Source organism: Cannabis sativa, chromosome 4 (assembly GCF_029168945.1).
Source record: "Cannabis sativa cultivar Pink pepper isolate KNU-18-1 chromosome 4, ASM2916894v1, whole genome shotgun sequence".
Classification (NCBI taxonomy): domain Eukaryota; kingdom Viridiplantae; phylum Streptophyta; class Magnoliopsida; order Rosales; family Cannabaceae; genus Cannabis; species Cannabis sativa.
The window spans coordinates 74859476-74886991 of record NC_083604.1 but is presented as its reverse complement, the minus strand read 5'-3'; the positions used below and the strand labels follow the sequence as shown (position 1 = coordinate 74886991).

General features: G+C 29.0%; 1 protein-coding gene across 1 annotated transcript; it reads left to right on the top strand.

The window, feature by feature from the left end:
• Positions 1–326: 326 nt before the first annotated feature.
• On the top strand, positions 327–3842 carry LOC115717647 (uncharacterized). Its single transcript, XM_061113992.1, has 6 exons — positions 327–1569; positions 1669–2839; positions 2929–3019; positions 3100–3348; positions 3393–3599; positions 3717–3842. The coding sequence occupies exons 1-6, from the start codon at positions 327–329 to the stop codon at positions 3840–3842; spliced, it is 3087 nt and encodes a 1028-aa protein (XP_060969975.1).
• The last annotated feature ends 23674 nt before the right edge of the window (positions 3843–27516 follow it).

Below are 27516 nucleotides of genomic sequence, written 5' to 3'. Positions count from 1 at the left end.
ATGAATTAATAATAAATAAAAAATAAATTGATAACTAATATTTCATAAAACTTTAACCAAATAAAGTCTTTAACCAAATAAAACTTTAAACAATGTTGGTGTACACTTTGTTTCAATATACTAAAAATAAACTTTAACCAAATAAATTACAATGTTGATTAATTTTCCTTTGCTAATAAAAACAAATTACAAATAAAATTTCTTAAAATAGCATAAGCTTTTAATTAATTTATCACGTCGAATTCATAAAATTTCATAAAATAGCATAAGATTTCAATTAGTTTATTAACATTGCTTAAACTCATAAAACTTTAAAATTCTTTTAGATGACGATTGATAAGTCTTGGATTTCTTGGAGAAAACGCGGTAAAGAATATTGGGAGTGTCTACAAGTATTTTTGGCGATGGCTTCAAATTATAAAAATTCTGATGGGAAAATTAGATGTCCTTGTGTTAAGTGCTTAAATACTCGATTTGAGCCTTTAAACATTGTGGAAGCGCATGTATTTGATTGGGGTTTTGATAATGGTTATCAAAAGTGGATTTACCACGGGGAGTCAGAAACAGAAGTTGTTGCACGGACGGAAGTTGTTGAGCATATTTTAGATGATGAAGATGACGAGATGATTCCCATTGTTGAAGATTTCATTCGACCAACAACTGAAGATGTTCAACGCAATTCTGATTCTTTTCAATATTACGACGAGTTATTTGAAGAGATTGAAGCTGAATTGTATCCTGGATGCCATTGGATTTCTTCACTTAACTTTCTAGCAAAGTTATTGCATTTGAAAGTTCGTGGAAAAATTCCTATCGGCGTATTTGATGAATTATTAAAATTATTGAATCTTGCTTTTCCGAAAGGAAATAAAATTCCATCGACATACTATGAGGCTAAAAAGAGACTAAAAAAATTAGGTTTAGGCTATGAGTCTATTCATGTGTGCGAGCATGATTGTTGCTTGTTTTATAAAGAGCATGCCACTAAAGATGCTTGTCCAATTTGTGGAACTAGTCGATGGATTACTTCAACAAAAGCTAATGGAAAAAGGGTGCCACGTAAGGTGTTGCGCTATTTTCCATTGACACCTCGGTTGAAAAGATTATATGGTTCAAGACATACTGCAAAACACATGGTATGGCATCATACTGGAAAATCGAAGGATGAACGAGTGATGCGTCACCCGGTTGATGGGATTGCTTGGAAGGACTTTGATGCTAAACATCCTGATTTTGCCAGTGAACCTAGAAATATTCGCTTAGGTTTAGCTGCTGATGGCTTTAATCCATTTGGCAACATGAGCCTAGCATATAGTATGTGGCCTGTCGTGTTAGCAAACTATAATCTTCCACCTTGGATGTGCATGAAAGACAATAATTTCATGTTGGCCCTACTAATTCCTGGACCAAAATCACCAGAAAAAGACATGGATGTTTTTCTAAGACCATTGGTGGATGAGCTGAAAGAGTTGTGGGTTGATGGAGTTGATACGAGAGATTGTAGGACAAACACCGTGTTCAAGTTGCGTGCAGCCCTTTTATGGACTATTAATGATTTTCCTGCTCGAAGTAGTTTGTCTGGATGAAGTGGTCAAGGATACAAGGCTTGTCCAACATGTAACGAAGACACTTCTTCGATACGAGTGATTGGTAAGACATCATATGTAGGTCACAGAAGATTCTTGCCCAGTAACCATCGATTTAGAAGGGACACCAACTTTGATGGAGAAATTGAAAGAAGACATCCACCAAGACGTTTTACTTGTGAGGAAATTCTCGAACAAGTAAACAAACTTGTGCCACAAGTTCCTGGAAAACATGACCAATTTGGTGGTGTAAAACGCAGACGAGTTGCAGAAGATCAAAATTGGAGGAAAAAAAGTATCTTTTATGAGCTTGAGTATTGGTGGTCAAATACTTTGAAACACAATATTGATGTGATGCATGTTGAGAAGAATGTGTGTGACAGTCTGTTGGGCACAATCTTGGACAACGAGAAATCAAAGGACACAACTAACGCAAGACATGATTTGAAGAAATTAGGAATAAGGGAATGGATGTGGATTTATGAAGATGATAATGGCAAGTTAATGAAGCCACACGCCCCTTACGTCCTCAAAGCTGATGAAAAATTGAAATTTTGTCAATTTATCAAGGATGTGAAGTTTCCCGATGGATTTTGCTCAAATTTGAAGAAGAAAGTGAACAATGATTTATCAAATGTTCTTGGATTGAAGTCTCACGATTGTCATGTAATTATACAAAGATTATTGGCAATTGGTGTTCGTAAGTTTCTCCCTAAAGATGTATCGACAACTATTGCTGAATTATGCAACTTTTTCAGGCAAGTATGTTCAAGAACCATAAACTTTAAAGATATGGAGGAAGCACAAAAAGACCTTATTTTGATATTGTGTAAGTTGGAGTTGATTTTTCCTCCAGCTTTTTTTGATATCATGATTCATTTGGTCTTACATTTGCCTGAAGAAGCAATTTTGGGTGGACCTGTGTTTATGAGATGGATGTACCCTTTTGAGAGGTACATGAAAAAATTGAAGAATTATGTTGGAAATAAAGCTCGTCCTGAAGGGTCAATAGCTGAAAGCTATGTTGCAGATGAGGCATTGACATTCTGCTCTATGTATTTTAAGGGGGTAGAAACCAAATTTAACCGACTTGATCGCAACGAAGATGAAGTGATTCCTAGAATTCTTACCGTCTTCCAATCACAATGTCGTCCCTTAACAAGATCAAATATCATGCCTCTAGACAGAAAGACTCGTGAAAAGGCTGAGTGGTTCATCTTTGACAATTCACCTGAAATCAGACCATATTTAGAGTAAGTTTTTTCCTTTATCAATCTATATTTGGTCTTATTCTACATAGTCTTATTTAACATTTAACATAGTGATGTTGTATGACTTACAGTGAACACTTAGAAGAGATAAAACTTCAGTACCCAGATGGAGATCATAACATTTTACACAAAAAAATTTTCCAGCGATGGTTTCATAAGAAGGTGATATGAGTGATTCAATTATGATTTGAAAATGATCATGATTAATTATGAGTCATTCTAAGATAATTTTGTTCATTTAGATATATGATTTACACAAGCTTGGATCATTGGAGAATGGTGAAGAGTTGCTAGCTTTAGCATGTGGGTCAGATCACTTAGTAACATATTATGAAGGGGTTTTAGTGAATGGTGTTCGTTACATGGTAGCTGAACGTGATAAGAAGCGTACTACTCAGAATAGCGGTGTCTCCGTGGCGGGAACAGAAGGATTCAATTATTATGGAACCTTAGAAGATATGATGATGTTCACTTTTTGTGGTGTGTATTCAGTGACATTATTTCTAAGTGTAAATGGTTCAATACCAATCCACAGAGGAAGAAAACAATCATTGAGAATAACATCATTAGTATCAATGTTAGTGGTGAATGGTACAAAGATGATCCATTTATACTTGCTACCCAAGCTAAGCAAGTATTTTACCTCGATGATTTGCTTAGGGGTAGACATTGGAAAATAGTCGAGAATGTAAACCACCGGCAAATTTGGGACATTGAGCAGGATGAAGATGATGAAGATGTTGTACATGATTTAAGCTCATCAAATTTTCAGTTGACTGTGGATCTAGGAGAGTTAATTTTGTAACCTTCTGAAGTGGCGACAATAATTGATACTGCACAAAATTTGAATCTAAATCAGGCTGATGAAAATGATGTGGATGGTGACGCTGATAACGTAATAGATGACGAAGGTGACGAGTTGCTAATTGATCGATGTGAAGACGATATTGTTTCTGAAAATGATGAGTGTGATAGTGACTATTAGTTTACATATGTTATTAATTTGTTTGTAATAATATTATAAGTGATGAATTTGATGATGTTAATTGTATTTCAAACTATAACTATTTTTGGTAATCTATATTTATACTAATTTAGTCATACAACTTTGCTATTGAAGAGTCATAATGTCAGCCGATGTAGCTTCTTCTCACGGGGGAGACGGTGGAGGTTTAGATCCACCTGATCCTAGTAGAGTACCCTCAGCCTGCGAGGCAGCACCACCGCCCAAAAGAAAAGGTCGTGGTCGTGCTACTAATATACCACTAGAGGCTCGCAGACGTGCGAATGAGGGGCCATTGCCGCTTATACTTGATCCTGCAACAGGAAAAGTAGTTGGCGGGGAGAACCAAGCTTTCATCCGGCAAGTGAGTTTTGAAGTTAGCACATTATTGCCGGGGAACTACTTGGACTTCTGTGATGTACCTCAACATCACAAGGACCAAGTTGTGCAGAGAATGAAGGTAATAAATTGATGGACATAATAAATTTTATTCATGTATAATTAAACTAAGTAATAATTTAATTCTTCAAATGTAGTATTTTTATGATATCGATGGTCATGCTGAACCCGAAAAAGTGATGAGGACTCTTTACCATGAGATGGGCAAAAGATACTCAGAAAGAAAAAACATTAGGCATACTTTCTTCCAAAAATATTATGAGGGGAACCCAGATAATCTTGAGGCGGCACTCAATGCTCCTCCTGAGCACTATGTAACAAGAGAGCATTGGAAAAAGATTATTGATTTGTTTTTGAGCCCAAAATTTATAGCGCGTTCCAATCAAAACAAGCAAAATAGAAAACAAATGAAGTATCCCTTAACTCAAGGCACAAAATCAATGGCAGCTCAGCGTCATGAATTTGTAAGTAGACTTCAAATATTTCATTTATTGAAATAATAATTTTTACAGAATCTAACACTGATAACATTACAGAAGGAGCCCGAAAAATATGTTATACCAACTTGGAGAGACAGCCATCTGAGGAAGGATAAAACTTGGGTCAATGATGCTGCTAAAGAGAAATTTGTGAGTTACACTAATATTTCATTTATTTTCTAATAAATTATTATATAATTGATTATTTAACAATTTTTATTTATGTTCAGGAGCAACTCACTCGTGAAATGGAAGAAGAGATGGCGAGAAGTAGGCTTCAAAGCCAATCTGGCAGTGATTCTGGAACTTCGGAGGTGCCGTCTGACATCCAATTCAAGGTGATGGGCAAGGTCATGGGTGACAGGAGTGACTACATTCGAGGAGTCGGTTACAACATAGCAAAGAAGGGGAAAAGATCAACAACATCATCTAGCTCTTCGAGCCAAAGTCAAACTCAATCTCAAGCAGGGTCTACTATTTCTCAAGATGTTGGTATTATGGCTGAGATGTTTCAGAGATTGCGTGAACGCTTTCCACCGGGACAGGACACTTCTGATATGTATGACCCACGATTTGACAGATTCCTCCAACAATATTTACCTACCCAACCTCAGGGTAGTGCAACATGTCCAAGGCCGCAACAACCTTTACAACAGACTCAGCAATCTCCTAATGTGCAAGGAAGTGCCTCCCAATCTCCTCTTATTCCAAACATGTTTGGACACTCCTCCCAGTCTCCTCCATTTTTCTACTATGATTTTTTTGGAGGATCACAGTCCCAACAGCCGATGTTGGGCCAATTTGGGAGTTCATCTCAGCAGCCGATGTTTTTCGGGGGTCCAATGCAGCAAACTTCTCCGGGTCAATTTTTCGGTTCTCAAAATCCATACTTTTTCCCGGGTCAGTTTCAGCAACAATCCCCGAACTTCTCGCCACAACAATCTCCAAATATTTCGCAACAGCAACAATCTCCGAATTTACCACAATAACGACAGACTCGGCCATTTGTGGAGCTTTTATCTTCCCAACAACCATATTACCCATCACCGCCAGTATCACAAGCTCAGGACAATGCACCAAATCCTGATATTAACTTAAACGCTACTGGCTCAAATTTCGAAGATGATTTGTTTGATCAAGACAATAATAATTAGTTTATCTTAATTTTAATTATGTATGGATTTATTTAAGTTTTTAATTATGTTTGGATTTCTTTAAGTTTTAAATAATGTATGGATGATAATAATTAATTTTTAAGTTTTAAATAATGTATGAATGATAATTATGTGTGGATTTGTTAGTTTTTATTTTAGTATTTATTAATAATATAAATTTAAAAAGAAAATTAATTAATAAAATATAAAAAAAAACGTTATTTCTTATTAATATTTATTTATTTTTTTTTTAAAAAAAACATTATTACCGGCGGGGGTCCGCCGGTAATAATGTCTTTTTTAAATGTCAGTGGAAACCCTTTACCGGCGGACCCCGCCGCTAATTGTCCGCCGGTATTAATTATTAATAGCGGCGGACGTGTCAGTCCGCCGGTATTAATCATTAATAGCGACGGGGTATTACCGGCGGAGCAATACCGGCGGACCCCGCCGCTAAAACTTATTACCGGCGGATTTATTAATTATTACTAGCGGACCCCTCCGCCCCTAAAAACGGTAATTCTTGTAGTGAATATCAGTTTAAATGAGATTTATTTTATTATTTTATTATATATAAATAATATTTTATTATTTTATTAAATATAAATAAAAAGTCACATCCATGAATTTCTCATAAACCAATAATTCAGTTATATAGGCACACTTTATATAGAATAGATATATTAAATTATTTTTTTTTTTGAAAATATATATTAAATTATTTTATTTGCAATGAAAACTATTTAAAATTTCTCAAAAACTTAATGAATATTTATTATAATAACTACAATAAACATATTATAAAAAAGAAATAATAAAAATTAAAACCCTTAAATTATGCCAATTTAGAGATACACATTGTAAAGATGCCCAACGTTTATGAACATCAAATCACTTTAATCAAGAGTATTATATGTGGGTATGAAAGAATCTCATAATAAAGATTGTAACCGATAGCGTACAAAATATGGACTATATTATTCTAAAGTACTCGTAGGCTTATTGTAGATTTATTTAGAACCCTAAACAATAATATATGCTTTTATTGGAAGATATTTGATTTGGATGGATGGGAAGATTATTTATGATTTGGATTGGAAGAAATTACTATTTGTTTTTCTTTTGTAATTGAAATTAATAATTGGCATAACCCAATTAAGATATTACATTATTGGTTACTATTTTTATGAAATAAAAGACTAATGGTAGCCCACATAATTGACATAAAAAGTAATTGTATTGTAACTACAAAACTTGAATATCAAGGATGTCCGTTCTTAAAAGTTATTATTATTTATTCAAAGATTCACACCTTTTTAATTTATAGCCTACTTAGGATTTTTTTTCTATGGAATTTTGATACGTACAAAATCATACTCCTTGAACTTTTAGTCGTTCCTGAATTATTGAGATTGTTAGATTTAAGGACTTTTGTCTAATTTCATTCAATTTTACTGTTTCAGTGATTGTTGATGTACTAAACCATGCTTCTCAGACTTAAATATCTACCAAATCATGGCCTTCAAATTTTGATATGTACTAAATTATGTTTCCTGAACTTTCATTCATGTTAGAATTTTTTTTACTAAAATTAGACAAAAGTTCTTAAATCTAACAAATTCAATAGTTCAGGTAGAATTTTTGACGCCCAAAAAAGTTCAAAGGGCATGATTTAGTACATGTCAAAGTTTGGAGGAAAAAATCTTAATTCACCTATGCTTATTTACTATTTTAAATATTTTTTTTTTGACAAAATATAATTGTAACAACTAACTTTTTTCTTATGATAATTTGGACTTTTTATTCGAGAAAATTGATACCAACCAACGGATTGAACAAGAAGAATAATAATATATAGTTAAGCAGAGAAAGAAAAGGAATATAAAATGAATAAGTGGGATATGTTATAAAATTATTATGAATGAAAGAGAGATTGAATGATAATTTAGTTTATTCTAAATAATTTGAACTTCTATTTATATAAAAATATGGTTAAAAATAGGAAATTAAATTAATTAAATAAAAAGAAATACAATAATATTTATGGTATTATTGATTTGAGTGATTTGAACATTTATATATACTAGTTGGGTTTAACGTGCTTCGCACGTGAGCCCATAGTTCAAATATTTTTTCAATAAATTTGCAATATATTATTTTTTTAGACCATCTTTAATGAGAGATGTAAAAGTTGATTTATATTTAGTACAAATAATAATTTTGTGATATTTTTGTATCAATTTTTACTATTATGCTCCAATGTATTATTATAAATTTTAATGCAAAATTTAATATACGATTAAATATTCATCTAACAATTTATTAAAAATATAAAATAATAATGCAAATAAACATGCTAACTAAACTTTTATAATAAAATAATAAAAATAGCATAATAGTAATTATAAAATCATAGCATTCATTGTAATACAAATTTTGCATTATACTATATTGTGATCTAAATTTAGATCACTTTTTGTTATGTGAGATAATTGCATCATAATTTGACATACCATTAGAGTAGACTTTTGACAAAGTATGCTATATTTTATATTTGCATTACTTATATTTTGCATCTTCATTCGAGATGTGTTCTTAGTCTTCATTATTTTTTGTAAATTAACAAGGGCCAAAATTATTTATTAATTTTGTGTCTCTTAAAAATATTTAGGATCTTTTACACACATTCTATTTTTGTAAAATCGAATACTTTAGATTTTTTTAAAGAGAGAAATAATCAATACATAAAATACTTAATTAATTTTATAAAATAAATAATACATAAGGTTTTTATTAAGTTTGATTTTTTTTTTTAATAATGAAGTATACATGTGTAAATAGAACTTCAAAATTATTAACAATTTTATTACAATTATACATTATAGATAAATATTATCTCAATTTAATTATACATATTAATAAATTCATTTATTATATGGTATGATTATTAGTATATATATTGGTTATATAATTATCAAATGCGAAATATTCACTTCAAATAATAAAGAAACTTTATTAATTTAAAATTACATTTGTAATTGAGAGATTTTGATAAAATAATCACCTCCACAAATATTTCACATAAGACAAAATGTCAATTAGATGACAAACTTATTTAGCATTACCCTTAAGAAGTAGTATAGTGTAATGTGGTACTTGTTTTATCAATTTTTTTTTTTTTTTTGTAATTTGATATGTGTTGAAGGCTAATTATGTAATTCAATTAGAGGATGTCTAAAAATATTTTCACCTTTTATATATGATATAAATATATAGTTTTCTTTTTTTAAAAAAAAAAATTAACATCTTATATACACTAATTATACATGTATAAGCAAACTTCTTTTTTTTTTTAATAAAATAATAAATAAACCATTTCCTAATTAGATGTAATTGAGTTAGATGATTATAATATAATATTTTATTTTTGAAAGTATAAAAAAATATTAATGGGTTTGTTGTTCATAAAAAAAAAATTGTAATTTAATATTTAATGAAGGTTAATTATGTAATTTATATAGAGAAAGCCTAAAAATATTCTCACTTTTATAGTAGTTATAGATAATATTTTATAATACTCCTTATTGAATTTCTATTATAACCGTATCATTAAAAATCTTTGCTAGAAAATTTAATAGAACAAAAACTCGACCAAGGGAACACGAGTGTAGTATGAATGGACTTCTCTTTATTTAGGCATTCGTGGAGATATTCTAATCAACGAATTCTAATCTTGTGAACAATCTTCTTAAATATTGATATTGGTAATGACTTTGTGAATAAGTCTGCAAGATTGAGTACACTTAATTGAATATATTGGATACCAATATGCATTCTCTTGAAATGTATTAAGAAGAACATGGTAAAATGTGTTTTAATTCTATCTCGTTTAATGTACATCTTTTTAGTTGAGCGAAGCAAGCAGTATTATCTTCATAGAGAACTGTTGGTGTTGATACTTTTTATTGAGTGCAATCTATATGTTTCCTGAATATGTTATATCATGATTTCACTCCCACACATTCTTTACTTGCTACATAAAGTACAAGTGTTAACATGATTTAAAGTTACCTCGTTAAAAATATTGTCAGAAAAACTCAGTGGGACAAAACCTGAGCTAAAAAAAAAGAGTGCAATATATATTTTTGTTGACCTCGATTTAAGCCAATGACAATGAATCAATTAATAAGCGATTAAGAAAATAATTAAAATAGAGCAAAAACAAATAAGCAATAAAGAACACCAAATTTTAAAGAGGTTCGGCCCCGTGGGTATGGTAATAGCCTACTCCCCTTAGATTGTATTAACTTGAGATAAAGAACGAAGTGTTTTTCTCTCTCAAAGCTCTTACAATGAATCTCTGAGAAATTCTCTTAGATCCCTCTCTGAAATAATTCTTTCGATCCTTTTTACAGTGAGGCTAAATCACTATTTATAGGGTCTTAATGCATGAGGAAATGTTTTCATTTTGCTAACAATGTATAAAATAGGAAATTACATTTATTACATAATTATGATACACGAAATAGAAAATTAGAACAAGTTGTCATATTTTTCTGATTCAATCCCACGATCGTAGGGATTGCCTTCGTGCCTGGACTTCACGAGATCATTCTAAAGTAGTTAAATCATGATAAGTAGTTCGGAAAACCAAATCTATGCCTGCCCAGATGATCTGCCTTTCACCCTGCTCGGGTAATCAAAAGTTATACATGCAGATGTACAATATGGAGTCTGCTTGGAACATTCCCTTCCGTCCAGATATAGGAAATGTAGGACGAGTATTCTGCCACATCATTATGCAAAAAATAGGATAACATTTACCCCCCAAGTCTGACAGGACCTTCTTGGTCGCAAGTGGACTTCACTCGATCTGAATTCTTGTTGCATATTCATAATTTTTTGCAAGTTGGCTCATTAAAACATTGTCAGAAAAATCCAGTGGAATAAAATCTGAGCTAAGCAAAAAAGAGTGTAACATGAATATGTCTCCCCTTCATGCATATATAATCTATAATTATTTTGGTGATAATATACCTCATAAGATTATTGTTATCACTTTTAAAATATCATCGTATATTATCTATGACCATATATTTGCTATAACTCTTCCAGAGTATATGTGGAAGACTGGAAGACTAATATTTATCCAACTTATTGAATCATTCATGCATGTGTATATACAATATTCTTCATACAAAAGTTTGAAATTTTGAGTAATATGAAGATAACACATTAATGATAATATAAATTTTCATTTGCGATAATGATAATACTCCAAGACCATATATTTATTTTATTCTTGTTAATTTCCATATCAAATGATCATATATCTATAATTTTTTATGCATATAAAGTACTTCAGGACTTCTCTACTTATGAACAAACTATATACATTTAATATTTTTCAATATACAAAAAGAAATAAAAGTTTGTTCTTCAATCATTTATAATATAATCAAAAACTCTTCAAAAGTCTATCACAACGTATAATTTACGAATTTATATTGCATAAATGATCATACGTGTATTTTTCAAATAATAATTTACTTACATGTCTTTATTTTATACAAAGATCTTTGTCATATAGTGCGCACAACTTTGAATTTATATCACTTAAAACATGTATTAAATTCTTCTAGAATTTTTAGATAAGGCATATTTCAAACTTCCAATATATTAGAATCTCTAAATAAATAACCTTTTGTTGCAATATTTATGTGACACTTATAAATTCTCATTAAATATATTCCAGTTATAATCAAATCATAATTATATTTTCTCAATATTTAAGTCTTATTTCAATCAATCTCATGTCTATGTAAACTTTGTACAACAATTCATTTTGTTTACAAATACATATATACAAATTTCTTATTAGAAATATTTATTTGCACACCCTACAGGTCTTACTTTACTTTATGCGAGTAAACTTGCCTGGACTGCGTCATAATATTTTGACTAAAAATAAATTTTATGTCGATAATTCTCGACAAATCTAATACCATGATCCTAGCTATCTCATATTAGTTTATTGCATATGCAAACATTCAAAATCTTTTGTCAACAAAAAATTTATTATATGTTAATTTCCTCCCATGTTATGTATATCATTTATATGTACCGATATAGAATCACTTTAAGGGTTTAATTATGATCAAATATGTTATATCTAACTTCTCCTGAGAGTCTCCTTTAGAGTATTGTTTCCTTCACGATTATCAATTTTGAGTTATCAATACTTTATTATAACATGCATTAAGGCAACTCCACGAGTACCTCTAGATTGAACATTTTCAGGACAAACCAAATAAATATTTAATAATAATTTCTACATTGTTTATTTATGCTTTAGGTATTTTTGAACTCATTCTAACTCAACTTTAAATAATATTAATTTAGAGTTGGTATATTTTATTTTGAACTATATCATTCTTATATATAGAAGCTAATGCATATCATTTGTTATAATATTCATTCCAACAATAAACCAAACATCATAATCAAATTTCATTGCGATCATTCTTATTCCATTACATTACTAAGAGTTGTTTGGTATGAAGTAATATTTTATAAGAAATAATAATCTTTTGCACTCCCATCTTTGGTATGAGATTTTTTTTATTTAAGTATGTGAATATTATATAATATGGAAATAAGATTACCCCCTTAAGAGCTAATCTTAAATTCTTTCAAAAAGGTAGGTTCTAAACATTACCTTTAGGGGGCATTTGGTACGAGGTGTTCAAAATAATTTGATTATAAAGAATATTATGAAGGAGAATATGATTATAGGGAAATGTGTAAATTGTGTTTGGTTGTGTAGGGTAATATGTAATCATATTCCTGTTAATTAAATTAAACTGTTTGGTTGAGTACAAGACTCTTATATATTATTTTAAAAAATGAAAATAAAAATATTTTTTATATATTTATAAAATGTTAATTATATATAAAAATAAAATAATTATTTATTAAAGAAATTTATTTATTAATAAGTAAATATTAAATTGGGGAATTATCCCATATACTGTTTTTTTATTTCTTTTTTTCAAATTTACGGTTTGGGTTTCTAAAGTGGTTGCAGCGCTAGTTGCAATATGGGTTTTATACGATTTTTTGTTACAGTTTAGGTTGCAGCGTTAGTTGCAATAGAGATTTTTATGTAGAATTTCGTAAAAATGCAAAAAATATATATATTTTGAAGTGTAAAAATGAAAAAGACCATATTAAATTTTATTGTATTTTTTATTAATTAAAATGAATATTTCTATATATTTTATCACTACATTATTTATTTTTGTTTGCTATGTCATTTATGTGTACACCATCCGCATAAAATTTATGTATAATGAATATACATATATTATTGCTAATAATATAAAAATAACTCAATTAAAAAAATCGATCTCACAAACTAAATATATACCGTAATATTTTATTTATAATAAATGATAATTTTATTGGTATTTAAATTAATTTATTAATTCAAAAATTATATTTAAATTAATATAATAGAAGGTAATGATTCAATCCTACCCTTTTTTAAAGTATCAACATTACCCTCCTCAAGGGTAGTTATAATACTAAGGGAATAACATTCCAAGGCTAAAGACTCAAAACAAACAAAGTAATGTTTCACATTACCATTCCCTTATTAGCATTAACCCATTCCAAACACCCCCTTAATCTTAATACCATAAATTTAATATATTAAAATTTTTACATAACTTTTTATAATAATTTATAAGATTCATGTGTTCAATCAAACAATATCATTCAATTAACATTAACCTAATTAGATATTTCTATGCATAACCAAACACAATTATAAGTCTCAAGATAATCATATTCTCTGTTTTAGATATTAATATTATTCCAATTAATCAAATTATTTTGAATACCTTATACCAAACACTTACTATTACTACTATATTTCACCAAATCGACTAAGAACATCCACAACAACTATTTTAAAGTAGCTAAATATGTAAAAGAAAAATAGCTAAGAGTATAAAAGTGGTCATCCATCAGTCTCTCTATTATACATATACATTTTACATATGCTACAGTATATCACTACGTGTGGCGATAGCTAGAGTGCTTCAATCTTTTTAAATAATTTTTATTCTTTTTTATTTAGTTTTTATTCTTTTACTAAGTTTTTATTAATTTAAATAAATAAATAAATAATGAATATATAATATTTTAATAATGTAAAGTTAATATAGAGAAATTGATGTATGGTGTAATGTAAAAATTTGAGCTAAAATAAAAAAAAAAAATTAAGATTTTGGTAAGGCATTTTGAATTATATAGAGTAGAGAAATTCTTGTGAGTGCTTTAAATAGTATCGCTCATGCATTCGCTTGTCAATTTAACTCTATGGCATGTTTATGAGGTTTGATTTGAATTTTTTGGTCGATTGTTTGATTTGATCTGATTTATGAGGTTTTTTAATGAATTATTTTAATTTTTAATTAGTATTTAGTAATGCAAAGAGTTTTATTAACACTATTTTTTAAAAAATAAAAATACAATCATAATTTTTCGTTTTGGTATTAAATTATTTTTGGGTTTAATTTAGGGTTAACTATTGTAGACATTGTCCTATATGGAATAAATGGTAAAATATTTAGTCATATAAGAACATGGGTTATTCTACTTATCACCAATTAGCTGTAACATGAAACATTTTGCTTTTCAACATGGTATCAGAGCCACACACTTTGATACAGTTACTACTCTTATTACCAATTAATTTTAAGATAGAACTCCATACTTCTCAACATTAGCAATTAATCTTTCTTTCTCACTCTTTTTAGCATATATAATAAGGGAATAAATCTTGTTAATATTCCTTTGAAACTAGAGGAACATCCGTAAGACGTTAGATAATCTTAATAGTATGAAATAAAAATAAAAAATTAAACATAACTCCTAGAAATTTTAGTAGCGGCAAAGTGAAGAGTTTTAATAACATGATATAACAATCAATATTTATAACATCCAAGTGGTGTAATAAATAATAATTGATATGGTTCTAAATTGTGATAGTCAGTAGTCCCGTGATCCGTAAGGGAAAATACTGGGCAAGCTGTGCAATCCCACATCGCCTGAGGAAGGTCAAGTGGGATGATTCTGAGGCTGTGTAGGTATGTGACTACACAGTTGAAGAGGGCTTAAATGAATTGATTAATACTACATATATCAACAAGGTGCATCTTGTTTTTCGGTAGCCCATAATGAAAAAACTCCACAGTTAAGCGTGCTTGGCCTGGGGCAATTTCAGAATGGGTGACCTCCTGGGAAAACTAGTGAGGACAAAGCATGCTGGAAACACTCATGTTGGTCTGTAGGGTCAGTCGTCAGTCTATGAAGCAGCCAGAGTGACGTACTCGTGTATAAGAGTCATTCATACAGTAGGTGTAAGGAGCCAATGGAGGCTTGAAGCGGGAACGTTACATAAATAGTACATTTTATTGAAATTGAGATTGAAAACATTAACCTATAATTTGTTTTTTTTTTAAAAAAAAAATCTAGTCTGTAATATATTTATATATATTATATTACTTTTTTTATGAAGATATCCTTTATATTACCCAATTTCAATTAGCGATGATAATTGATAAGTACTAAAATGGTTTGATTCTAACTATATTAATAAAACTAGACAATTTCTCCTAAATATATTTAACTAACAGTTTTTATACATATCTCAAAAAAAAAAAAAAAAAACAGTTTTTATACAAGTATTACCATTTTTTTTTTTTTGTATAATTTACACACCGTTATTATATATAAAAATATATATTCTCTCACATAAAGTTAAATATTGTTCTAAATTTTCTTGGTGAGAGATGATATCGATCTCAAAAGATAAAATTAGTATATATGCTTGCACCTATTCATACTAGTATTCTTGAACAAAATCTATTTAGGTACTAATCCCTACACTTTATATATAGTGACCTATATATATCAAAAATAGAAGCAAATATATCTAACTTTGGTATCACCAGGACAAGTGAGTTAATAGATATAATTTTTTCAATGCAATTTGACCATTGGATTCCAAAGTTTTCTAGTATAGTTGTTGTTGTTGGAATATCACATTTTTTACAAATTTATTATTATTATTATAAATTAAGGCAAAAAAAAGGATGTCCAATATTTTATGATCCAAATCTGTATGTTCCATTAAAAGACTTTTGTTCCTTATATTGAGGTTGTATTTTTATTCATGTTTTTAACATTTGGATTCCATGTGTCGAGAATCATATTCTTATCATGCACCCTCGAGAAATATATTCTAAAGAAAAACCCAACACATGCAATTTCAAAAATGAATAATAAAAATCCTTAGAAAAAAAATGAATAATGAAAATAATTAGTTATCATTGTTGTTATCTTTTTGGATTTTTACTATTTTACCCAAATTTTAAGATAAAATAAGAGTATTGTTTGTATGGTTTGATGCTTTAGTACAATAAAAATTGCATTTAAAATTTTTAATAATTAGATTTGTTTTGTTAAATATCAGATGTAAGGATAACTTTGTTTTCGAAAATTCTAATGAAATATTTTATAAAATATTCATCAACTTATATTTGGTCTGAGACTGGATTTAGGTCTGCGATCATGGTTCAAATAACCTTGACTCTGAGCGAAGGCATACTAAGCCTGTATTTAAGTTCCACCCAAACCCAAATTCAAAAACTAATATATAAACTTTTCAAACAAAAGTAGTTTTATGTATTTTGGGTAGGCCCAAATAAATATGCTTCCCACCTAATATTAATTAAAATTAAAAGAGTTTTTTTAATTTTATTTACAAAAATATTTTTAATAAAATTATTTACAGAAATAACGTTGTACCACATTAACTTAAAATACCGAAATCTAAACTAATTATTGAAAATGAAAAAACTAAAAAAAAGTCTTGCTTCTAGAAATTTCAATTTTTTGTAAGTTTTAAAAAAACAATCTTTTGATTTCTTTTTATGTAAATAATATATCAACTGGTTACTTTTTATTAAAAAAAATCAACCTAATTTTTCTTATCTCATACATATTTGGTTACTTATTTTGATTAACAAACTTTAAAATTATTATTTTTTATTTAAATATTAGGCTATGTTATGTTATTTTATTGTTTAAAATACCTTGACGTTACCTTTTTTCTTTAACAACTTTACACCATATTTTGAAATGTGCATGGAAAATATGAGCACTTAGAAAGAAACAAACACTTTTCATTCTTTGCAATCAAGAGCATGTTCTTGACTTTTACAACCTTGATCAATAAAACACAAGGGGAGTAGGCTATTACCAATATCTGGGACTGAACCTCTTTAAATTCTGGTGTCTTTCCTTACATTTATTGCAAATTCTGGCGTCATTAATTGCATTTATTGTTACGATTTTGATTTAAATCTCATTTATTACAACTCCGTGTCGGTTGACTAAAAATTCAGTCAACATTTTTTTTGGCATAAAAAAAGATGAACAAAATAAAAGTAATATTTCTATTTCTTTTTATAATTATTAACAAAGAAATAACTGTTATAAAGTAATATAAAATATATAAGAAGAAAAGAAGAAGAAGATGAAGAGAGAAAGAGAAATTAAATGAAAATTTCTCAGTTATTTATTTCAATGGGGTCATCTCTATTTATACAAAAGTATTGACTAAAGGAATAAAAAACTAAATTAATGTAATAAAGGAAAATACAATCAAGCATTAATGGTGATAATTAATATGGTGAGTTAAACATCCATAAAAAAATATTTTATAATACTCCCCCTCAGATGTCCGTAAAAATTGTCTCATTAAAAACCTTGCTGAAAAACTTGATTAAAAGAAAAGGAGTGTAGTGTAAACTAATTCCCCCTCATTTAGGCATTTGTGGTGATCTTTTAATCGATGAATTCTAATCTTGTGAGCTATCTTCTCAAATATTGATGTTGGTAATGATTTTGTGATAAGTTTGTAATATTGATATTTGATTGAATTTGTTGAACATCAATATAGTCATCCTCCTTAAAGATCATGAGTTAAGAAGAATTTGGTAAAAATACCTTATTCATTATATCTTTAGTTGAGCAATGCATTTCGCGTTATCTTCATAGAGAACTGCTTGTGTTGATACTTCTTTATTAAGTATAATCCTTAAATATATTATGTCAATGATCTCACTCCCACACATTCTCTACTTGCTTCATAAAGTGCAAGTATGTTAACATGATTTAAAGTTGTCTCGTTAAAAGCTTTGTCAGGAAATTCCAGTGGGAAAAAATTTGAGCTAAGGGAAAAAAGTGCAATATATATTTCATATTCATAACTATTTGCAAGTTGTCTCGTTAAAAACCTTGCCATGAAAACTCAGTGAGATAAAAGTTGAACTAAGGGAAAAATAGTGCAACATGAATATGTCTCCCCCACATGTACATATGATCCACAATTATTTTAGTGATAATATATGTCATAAGATTATTGTTATCACTTTTAAATTATCATCGTATATTATCTATGATCATATAGTTTCTATAACTCTTCCCGAGTATGTGTGGACTTCTAAATTATGGATGAGGGGTTTGTGGAACATCAATAGTTATCCAACTAATTGTATCATTCATGTGTGTATGCAACTTTGTTCATACCAAAGTTTAAAATTTCAAGTAGATAGAACATAGCATATTAATGATAATATAAATTTTCATTTGTGACAATGATGGTACTCCAAGACCATATATTTGGTCCATTCTTGTTGTATGATCTTAATTTCCATATCACATGATTATATATTTACAATTCTTGATACATATGAAGTACTTCAGGACTCCTCAAATGAACAAACTACCTATATTTAATATTTCTCAATATACAAAAGAAATAAAAATTTGTTTTTCAATCATTTATAATATAATCAAAAACTCTTCAAGAGTTTATCACAACGTACAATTTACGAATTTATATTGCATAGGCAATCATACATATTTTTCAACTAATAATTTACTTACATGTCTTTATTTCATATAAAGATCTTTGTCATATAGTGCGCGCTACTTTGAATTTATATCACTTAAGACATGTATTAAATCCTTCTAGAATTTTCAGATTAGGCTTATTTCAAATTCTCACTATATTAGGAGCTCCAAATAAATAATCTTTTGTTACAACATTTATGTGACACTTATGAATTCTCATAAAATATATTCCAGACAATTATCAAATCATGATTATATTTTCTCAATATTTAAGTCTTATTTCAATTAATCTCATCTCTATGCAAACTTTGTACAACAATTCATTATGTACAAATACATATGTACAAATTTCTTATTAGAAATATTTATTTGCACACCCTACAGGTCTTACTTCACTTTATGCGAGTAAACTTGCCTGGACTGTGTCATAATATTTTAGCCAAAAACAAAATATATGTCAATAATTCTCGATAAATCTAATACCATGATCCTTTCTATCTCATGTTAGTTTATTGCATATACACACATTCTGTTATATTATTTTATAATATAATAATAAAGTAGATTAAAATGTGATAAATATATGTGAATAATATATATTAAGTGTATGGTAAATAAATGTGTAACCTATGATTTTATAACCTACACTTTTGTAACCTACATGTTGTAACTTGGAGAGGAGTTACAATTTGTTGTCACTTGTAACTCATGTGTTGATCACACATTATTAGTGTAATAAAAGGGTTGTTACATAATTTGATGATAGGATTCAAATGGTATGAAATATAGTTGTTACAAACTATATTAATACTCATTTATATGAGAGAAATGAGTGTTGTGTATTTTGAATTCTAAGTGATCACCTATACATTATAAAAGGAGGTCTTTGGTGCTCATTTGTAAGAGATGTCAAGTTTTCTATCAAGAAAGCACTTTGCTAGAAAACCCTAAAAGGCTTGATAATTCCCAAAGCTATTTCCTAGAGAGTTCCCTTAGTGCTTAGAGATAGGGGGAAATAAGCTTTTGGACAAAGGTGTAATACCTTGTTCAAGTCATGGTGATCCCCATTAATCTACACTCAAGGTTGTGAGTGAGTGTATATATATTATTCTCTTATTATATATACATATATTATATTACATGTGTTGTAATCTTCTCTTCTACCTTTCATATATATATGTAATATATAGTGTATATATATGTATTGTACCATATATTTAATCAATCTCTTATTTTAGTCCTTGTATTATTTTACAATAGAGTTGTAATAAATCTTGATTTTCTTCCATTGTTATAAAATCTCTAACAATCAAAAGCTTATCCCTTTTCAATGGAAGAGGTGATAAATCAAGATTGTGAGAATACAAGGATAAGAGATTTTATGTAAAACCCATTCATGGGTGAGCATGGTGGTGTATATTATGTGATTTACTATATTTTATATAATAGTAATATATATTATATATATGAGTTATATATATGTGATAATGTGTTTATATCATATTATATATATGATATTTGAAATTTATATCATGTTATTTTATGTATATATGTGAGATATATAATATATAACATGTATATATGAGTAATATATATTATATATATATGTAGAGCATGTGATATAATATATATTAGTGAGATTAAATATGTAGAAATAATTATTTTTATGTATTTATATGAGACATGCATACATAATATATGTTATATATGTGTATATAATATATATCATGTATATTAATGTGTATATATATGTTATATATGTGTGAGGTATGTAACATATATAGTTGTGTAATTAATGTATATATTATGTGTATATGATATATATGTATATTATAGTATATATGTTATATATATGAGATATGTAATATATATATTGTGAATTTAATATTGATCTCATGTGTATGTTACACATAAGATGTTGATTAGTAACATACATATTATATTAATGTATGAGTTATATAGTATGATAATAATATTGATAGTAATAATATAATATTGTTTATTGCTATTAATGTGGAAATTATTATCATCTATTTTGTGAATAAAGAATATTTTAAATTCTTTTTCAATTTAGTGGTGAACATCTCACTTTATGAGATAATAAAAGATGGCTTTTGAGAAGTTACATCTTTTATTGGATTATAAGAGATAATCATATCATATTATGAGATAAGAAAAGTGAACTATATGAGAGTTACACTTATGAGAATTGTCTTGTCATAGCAAGAACAAATGGATCAAAAGTGGATCCAAACTTGTGAATGAGTCATAAATTGAAAGAGCAATTTTAGACTCAAATCAAAGTGAATCATGGTGGATTTAAAAATTATGAAAAGATAACAAAATTGGAGAAGCAATTTTGAATCTTAAATGATCAAAGTAGTGAACAAAATTGTTGAGAATTTTGTTAACTTTAGTGTAATATTTGGGTTAATCTCATTGAGAAGATAACTTCAAAATAATGGGTAATAATAATCACATTATTTTGTGAGTAGTAATGTGAGTTTGGTTTTTAGTTTTGTGAGAAAACTAAAAATATCAAATAATATTTTTTAATGTGACCTTAAAAAGTCATTTCAAGAGGAAATACACAAAAGTGATATTTTATATACACTTTATGGTAAAAATGTGGGGTGAGCCACAAATTTAATCAAAATGTGTTGAGACATTGTTGATTAATTTATTTGATTTTGAATTCAAATTCTAAATCAAGTTTGGCTATGTCCATATGTGAAAATACTGACATATTTGGTATCAAATTTTGGTGAAAATAATTTCAAGAAAGAAATTAAATTTAAGAGAAATTATAGAGACAAAGTAGTCTTCTATATTTTAAATCAAGATATTATCTTTGATAAGTCAAATGTGAAAGTGTGGGGGTGCATACTCCAATATGAGAATTTGAGACATGTTTGGTGTCTTAAAATAAAGTGTAATTTAGACATATTTAGTGTCTAAATTAGTGCTTAATTTTGATATGCTTGGTATCAATATTATTGAGAATTTGAGTTGTGTGAAAATTAATCTTTTATGATTGAATTTTCAAAGCTTAAGTACTTAAGGAGAAAAGTGGTCACAAAGTGAACACTATATTTTGGCATGCATGATTCACATGGAATCAATAGTGAGAGGTTATAACAAATCGCTTAATCTCCGTACAAGATTAAAGCAAGAATTTTCGAGAGATGGGACCTAAACTCCCTTAGTGTTTCTCTCATTGATGGTAACCTATCTTGACACTAGTAAACATCTAGTCTTAAGTTCAATAGGTAATAACAAGTCAATAGAGTGAATATGGTACTCAATTGTCCCATCTATGGATGAGTACATGTTGTGAAAATTGAGGGTTAAAACCAAAAGGTTTTTTAATGGAGCTTAAGCTTAAGAAAACTCACTTAAGCTTAAGAAGTGTCTAAAGAGTGGTGAGACACTAAAACTCCACCTATATGGACTAGAGGTGGTGCCGCCTCTTATGAGAATTGGGAGTTATTCTCTAGAGAGTCCATGAATTGGAATTTTGCACATGGCCATTAACGGTGCAAGAGCGAGACATGCGGTCTCAAGTGAGCATTAGCGAGGGTGTGTGTGTTATCACCGGTTTGTATTAAAGGGATAGTGGTACAATGCTACGGCAACCAAAATTTTATCAAACTTTGTGGTAACTACACTAAGGTAAAATTCAAGTCGAAAGACATTTTACCTAATGCACCTAAGCAAGACTTTTTTAAAAGTGTATATTTATTCAATCAAAGTGGGGGAATGTTATATTTTGATATAATATTTTGATTGATTAAATAAATGTTACAAGTGTGTTACAAGTGTGTCACACATTTTAATCTAGTGGGGGATTGTTATATTATTTTATAATATAATAATAAAGTAGATTAAAATGTGATAAATATATGTGAATAATATATATTAAGTGTATGGTAAATAAATGTGTAACCTATGATTTTATAACCTACACTTTTGTAACCTACATGTTGTAACTTGGAGAGGAGTTACAATTTGTTGTCACTTGTAACTCATGTGTTGATCACACATTATTAGTGTAATAAAAGGGTTGTTACATAATTTGATGATAGGATTCAAATGGTATGAAATATAGTTGTTACAAACTATATTAATACTCATTTATATGAGAGAAATGAGTGTTGTGTATTTTGAATTCTAAGTGATCACCTATACATTATAAAAGGAGGTCTTTGGTGCTCATTTGTAAGAGATGTCAAGTTTTCTATCAAGAAAGCACTTTGCTAGAAAACCCTAAAAGGCTTGATAATTCCCAAAGCTATTTCCTAGAGAGTTCCCTTAGTGCTTAGAGATAGGGGGAAATAAGCTTTTGGACAAAGGTGTAATACCTTGTTCAAGTCATGGTGATCCCCATTAATCTACACTCAAGGTTGTGAGTGAGTGTATATATATTATTCTCTTATTATATATACATATATTATATTACATGTGTTGTAATCTTCTCTTCTACCTTTCATATATATATGTAATATATAGTGTATATATATGTATTGTACCATATATTTAATCAATCTCTTATTTTAGTCCTTGTATTATTTTACAATAGAGTTGTAATAAATCTTGATTTTCTTCCATTGTTATAAAATCTCTAACACATTCAACATCTATTGTTGACAAAAAATTTAGTATATGATAATTTTCTCTCATATTGACATAACTTATTGAGATCTCTTTAAATTAAATATTTTTCAAATATATTTATCATTTATAGGTACCTATATAGAACTACTTCATGGATTCAATTATGATCAAATATGTTATGTCTAACTTCTCTTAAGAGTCTCTTCTAGAGTACCGTTTCCATCACGGTTATCATTTTTAAATCATCAATACTTTATAACATTAAGGTATCTCCATGAGTACCTCTAGATTTAATAACTTCAGGACAAATTAAATGAACATTTATTAATAATTTCTACATTATTCATTTACACTTCAGACGTTTTAACTCATTCTAACTCAACTTTGAATAATATTGATTTGCAGTTGGTATGTATCATTTTGAACTATATGCTTCTTATATACTTTGTGTAAGGATTATTTTTTAAAAATTATCATCGATCCCAATTGCTTATCTCCCCCTGATCGAGAGAATTTTTTAAATTGTGATATCTAATAATATTAATACACATGTAAGAATTTTAATATATCACAATAAATCAATATTTATTTAAACTCATACATACTATATGACATTGAACTTCAGATTTAAATTCAATAGTGATGAACGTAATTCATTTATAAGAATGAGTCATACGTGTATAATTAAAAATACATAAATTTACAAATTTGTAAATTCATGATCATATGATCTTATCACATCGATAAGAAACTATGCAATAAAAATCTAACAATGACTCAAGATTGTTAAAGAAATATAATTTAAATATTTTTTTCAAAAATATTTTAATATATATTTATATTCTAGATAAATAAATAAAATCATATATATTAAAATAAACTATATTAGCAAAATAATTATCAATAAAAATATAACTTTATCTTATAAACAAATATAAAAGAAAAATTAAATGAAATACTACATATATTTTTTTAAAAAAAAAATTAAAAATATGAAAATATATTTTCACTTGTTTTTATGTGTAAAATGTATGCACATGTTTTATGATGCCAAATAAATAAAAAAAATCGCTCTTTAAAAGGTCTACTACCAAAATTTTCAAAGTTTTTATCTAATAATGTTGAGAATCATGGGGTTCCATCTCAAAACCAATTGGTAATGAGTGGAGTACCCATGTTCTTATATATGGCTCAATACTTTTACATTTAATCCATGTGGGACAATGTTCTCTAATATTCCCCTCAAGATGGTGGCTATTTTTACTCACCAATCTTGAATCACCTTATCATAAGTAGTGTCATTTGCTCACTTATTTTTTTGTTTTGCGGCTGGGAGTTCCATTTGCTCGCTTATTCTTGATCGCGGCTGGGAGTACCATTTTGCTCGCTTGCGGCTGGCTAACTCTTTGATAAGTGTGGATCGAAAGCCCGCTAGGGATATGACTCTGATACCATGTTGAGAATCATGAGATTCCATCTCAAAACCAATTGGTAATGAGTGGAGTAACCCATGTTCTTGTGGGACAATGTTCTCCCATAAATAACAATGCAGTTATTCCTAGTAAAAAAATACAATTATAGAAAATAGAAACTCAAAAAAAAAAAAAAAAAGCAAATTTGTTACGTTTGTGATGTGAAAGATTCCATTGATAAGAAAGCAATAGTTTTGGTGCACTGTTAGTAACTGTTGATTTGTTACATTGATAATAATAATAATAATATCCAATAATGACAATGACATATTTGGTTTCGTTACATTTCTTCCTTCCACTCTTTATTGCTTTTCTTTTTTATAATTTCATATAAAAAAACAAATATGTGTTATCCTCACCAACCAAAAACAGACACGTGGCAAGTGATTAGATCATTCATTTTACAATCGTCAATTCTCTCATATTTTAATTTCCCTGAAATCACACCTCGAGCTAGGATTCTTGTTGTAAGATTCTTTCATATTGTGTGAGTGACACGTGTCCATATCATATTTATTGATTGAAGCCAATGAAAAGAGATAAGGATTCTTTTGGGATGGGCTGTGGTTGGTTTTGTTTATTTTCTTAAAAGACAATCAATAAGATGCCCTTTTTGATGCAAAATGACAACTATTTGTAACCATCCATTGTTTCCAACCCCTTTTCTACTCTCTCAAACGTTTACATAATGTGCTATTTTAATTTCTATCATGGTTGATGGTACTATTCTTTTTTATTATTGTTGTTTTATAATAATTTTTTCTATCTAGGTTTATTGCACCAAAGGTCCTTGAATTCTTTACAATTGTCTGATTAAGCCCATGGAAAAATAATCTTTCTAAAATCTCCATATATTAATTAGTTACCTTACCGATCTACGAGATTTTTTCGGGTATATACTGAAAAAGTAAAAATATTACACAATTATTACAATGTTCCCGCTTCAAGCCTCTATTGAGTTGTAAAGACCGCATACGAATAATACGTTGAATTATTTAATAATTAAAGTTTATGTATGAGATTTTATTATTATCAATAATATTATGATTATGGGAATTTATTTGAGCGCATATATATTTATCATGCTATTTATGTAATTTCTCTATTGTTGTGTTGGTGTTCGGAAGCGGTGGACAGCGGCGTTGGGCCTTTAGAGAGTCATATGTTGTATAGTATAGCGTTGTTTTATTCCGGGGCATTATAGTAGGTTTAATAGTATTGGTTATTAGTTGGGTTATTTCAATGATTAAAATGCCTTAGAAAACCTTTTTTTGCTAAGTTATTAGAAATTAATTAGAGGAGAATTATTAATCTTTTTTTCCTTTATTCTATTTTATTTTATTCTGATTTTTTTAAAACATTCCATTTATAGAAATGAGCCCTTCACCTTTATTTTTTTAACAAAACTAGAAAATACTAGAAAAGTCTCCATTTTTTCCCTCAACCTTCTTCTTCCTCTCTCTCTCTCTCGATTTTTCTAGGCAGTAAGGGGGCTGTGAGTTTTCAGCTGAATATCAAGAATTTTAATTGAGTTCCAAGATTCCAATTCAAGGTAACTACCCCTATTCTTCTTCCTTAAGTTTTTCTTAAACCTAAGTTAGTTATTTTGAAGAAATTGTGTGATAAGTTGCTGTATGATTTAAGATGGTTTAATTTGGTATTCTAAAGGTTGTTTGATGTTGATTAAGTTAAATTGAGCTGAGATTATGGATTGATTTGAGAGTGAGCTAAGTTTGAGCTTAAAGAACTTAATTATAGCTCTCTAATGGTGGAATTGGATTTTGTGTGTTTTGTTGGGTTCCATTGCTTGGGTTTGGTTTATTGCAATGCTTACAGGTGTTCTGGAAGTTATTGTGAAGTTTGGGATTGTTTTGAATTGAGGGGAGAAAATTTTGGGTTCCCGGCTCGGAATCGGAATTCGGTTCCTGGGGCCCTGTTGCAACCGGTCGACCGGTTGGTCCCAGGAACCGGACTTCCGGTTGGGATCCGGCCTGCCGGTTGGGGCTTTTTCCCAAGCCCTAGTTTTTCCCGTTTTTACGTAATTTAGGGTATTGGCATCCTTTTCATCGATAGGGTTAAGCTTAGTTTGCATTTTATATTCCCGATAAGTGTTTTAGCGAGTCTCTCATCAGTTTTTGAACATAATGGTTTAGGGCCCTGTTATACGTCGAGCTGTACTTCCACTCGAGCCGACTCGCACACTTGAGCACGGAACGAGGTAAGATAGCGTAAGAATATATATATATGAATGTTTATGCTTGCTTTAGATGTTAATAAAATTACGGTGTTACCATCACGAGTACCCAGGGTACGTCGTGATTGTGGTACAACACTTAGTAAATTCTCGGGAGTACAATTAGGACTCTACCAACACAAGTACAAGTTGGTACTTTAGTGCATATGGTACAGTAGTCGTACTACCCTTAAGAACGTTCTTAACCATTTGGGGAGCTTCGTTGTTAAGCTCAGGACAGCTTGATCATAAAGCTGGCAACGTGTTACTTTCGTGTTTTCTTACATATCTTACTGAGTCTGTTGACTCATCAGT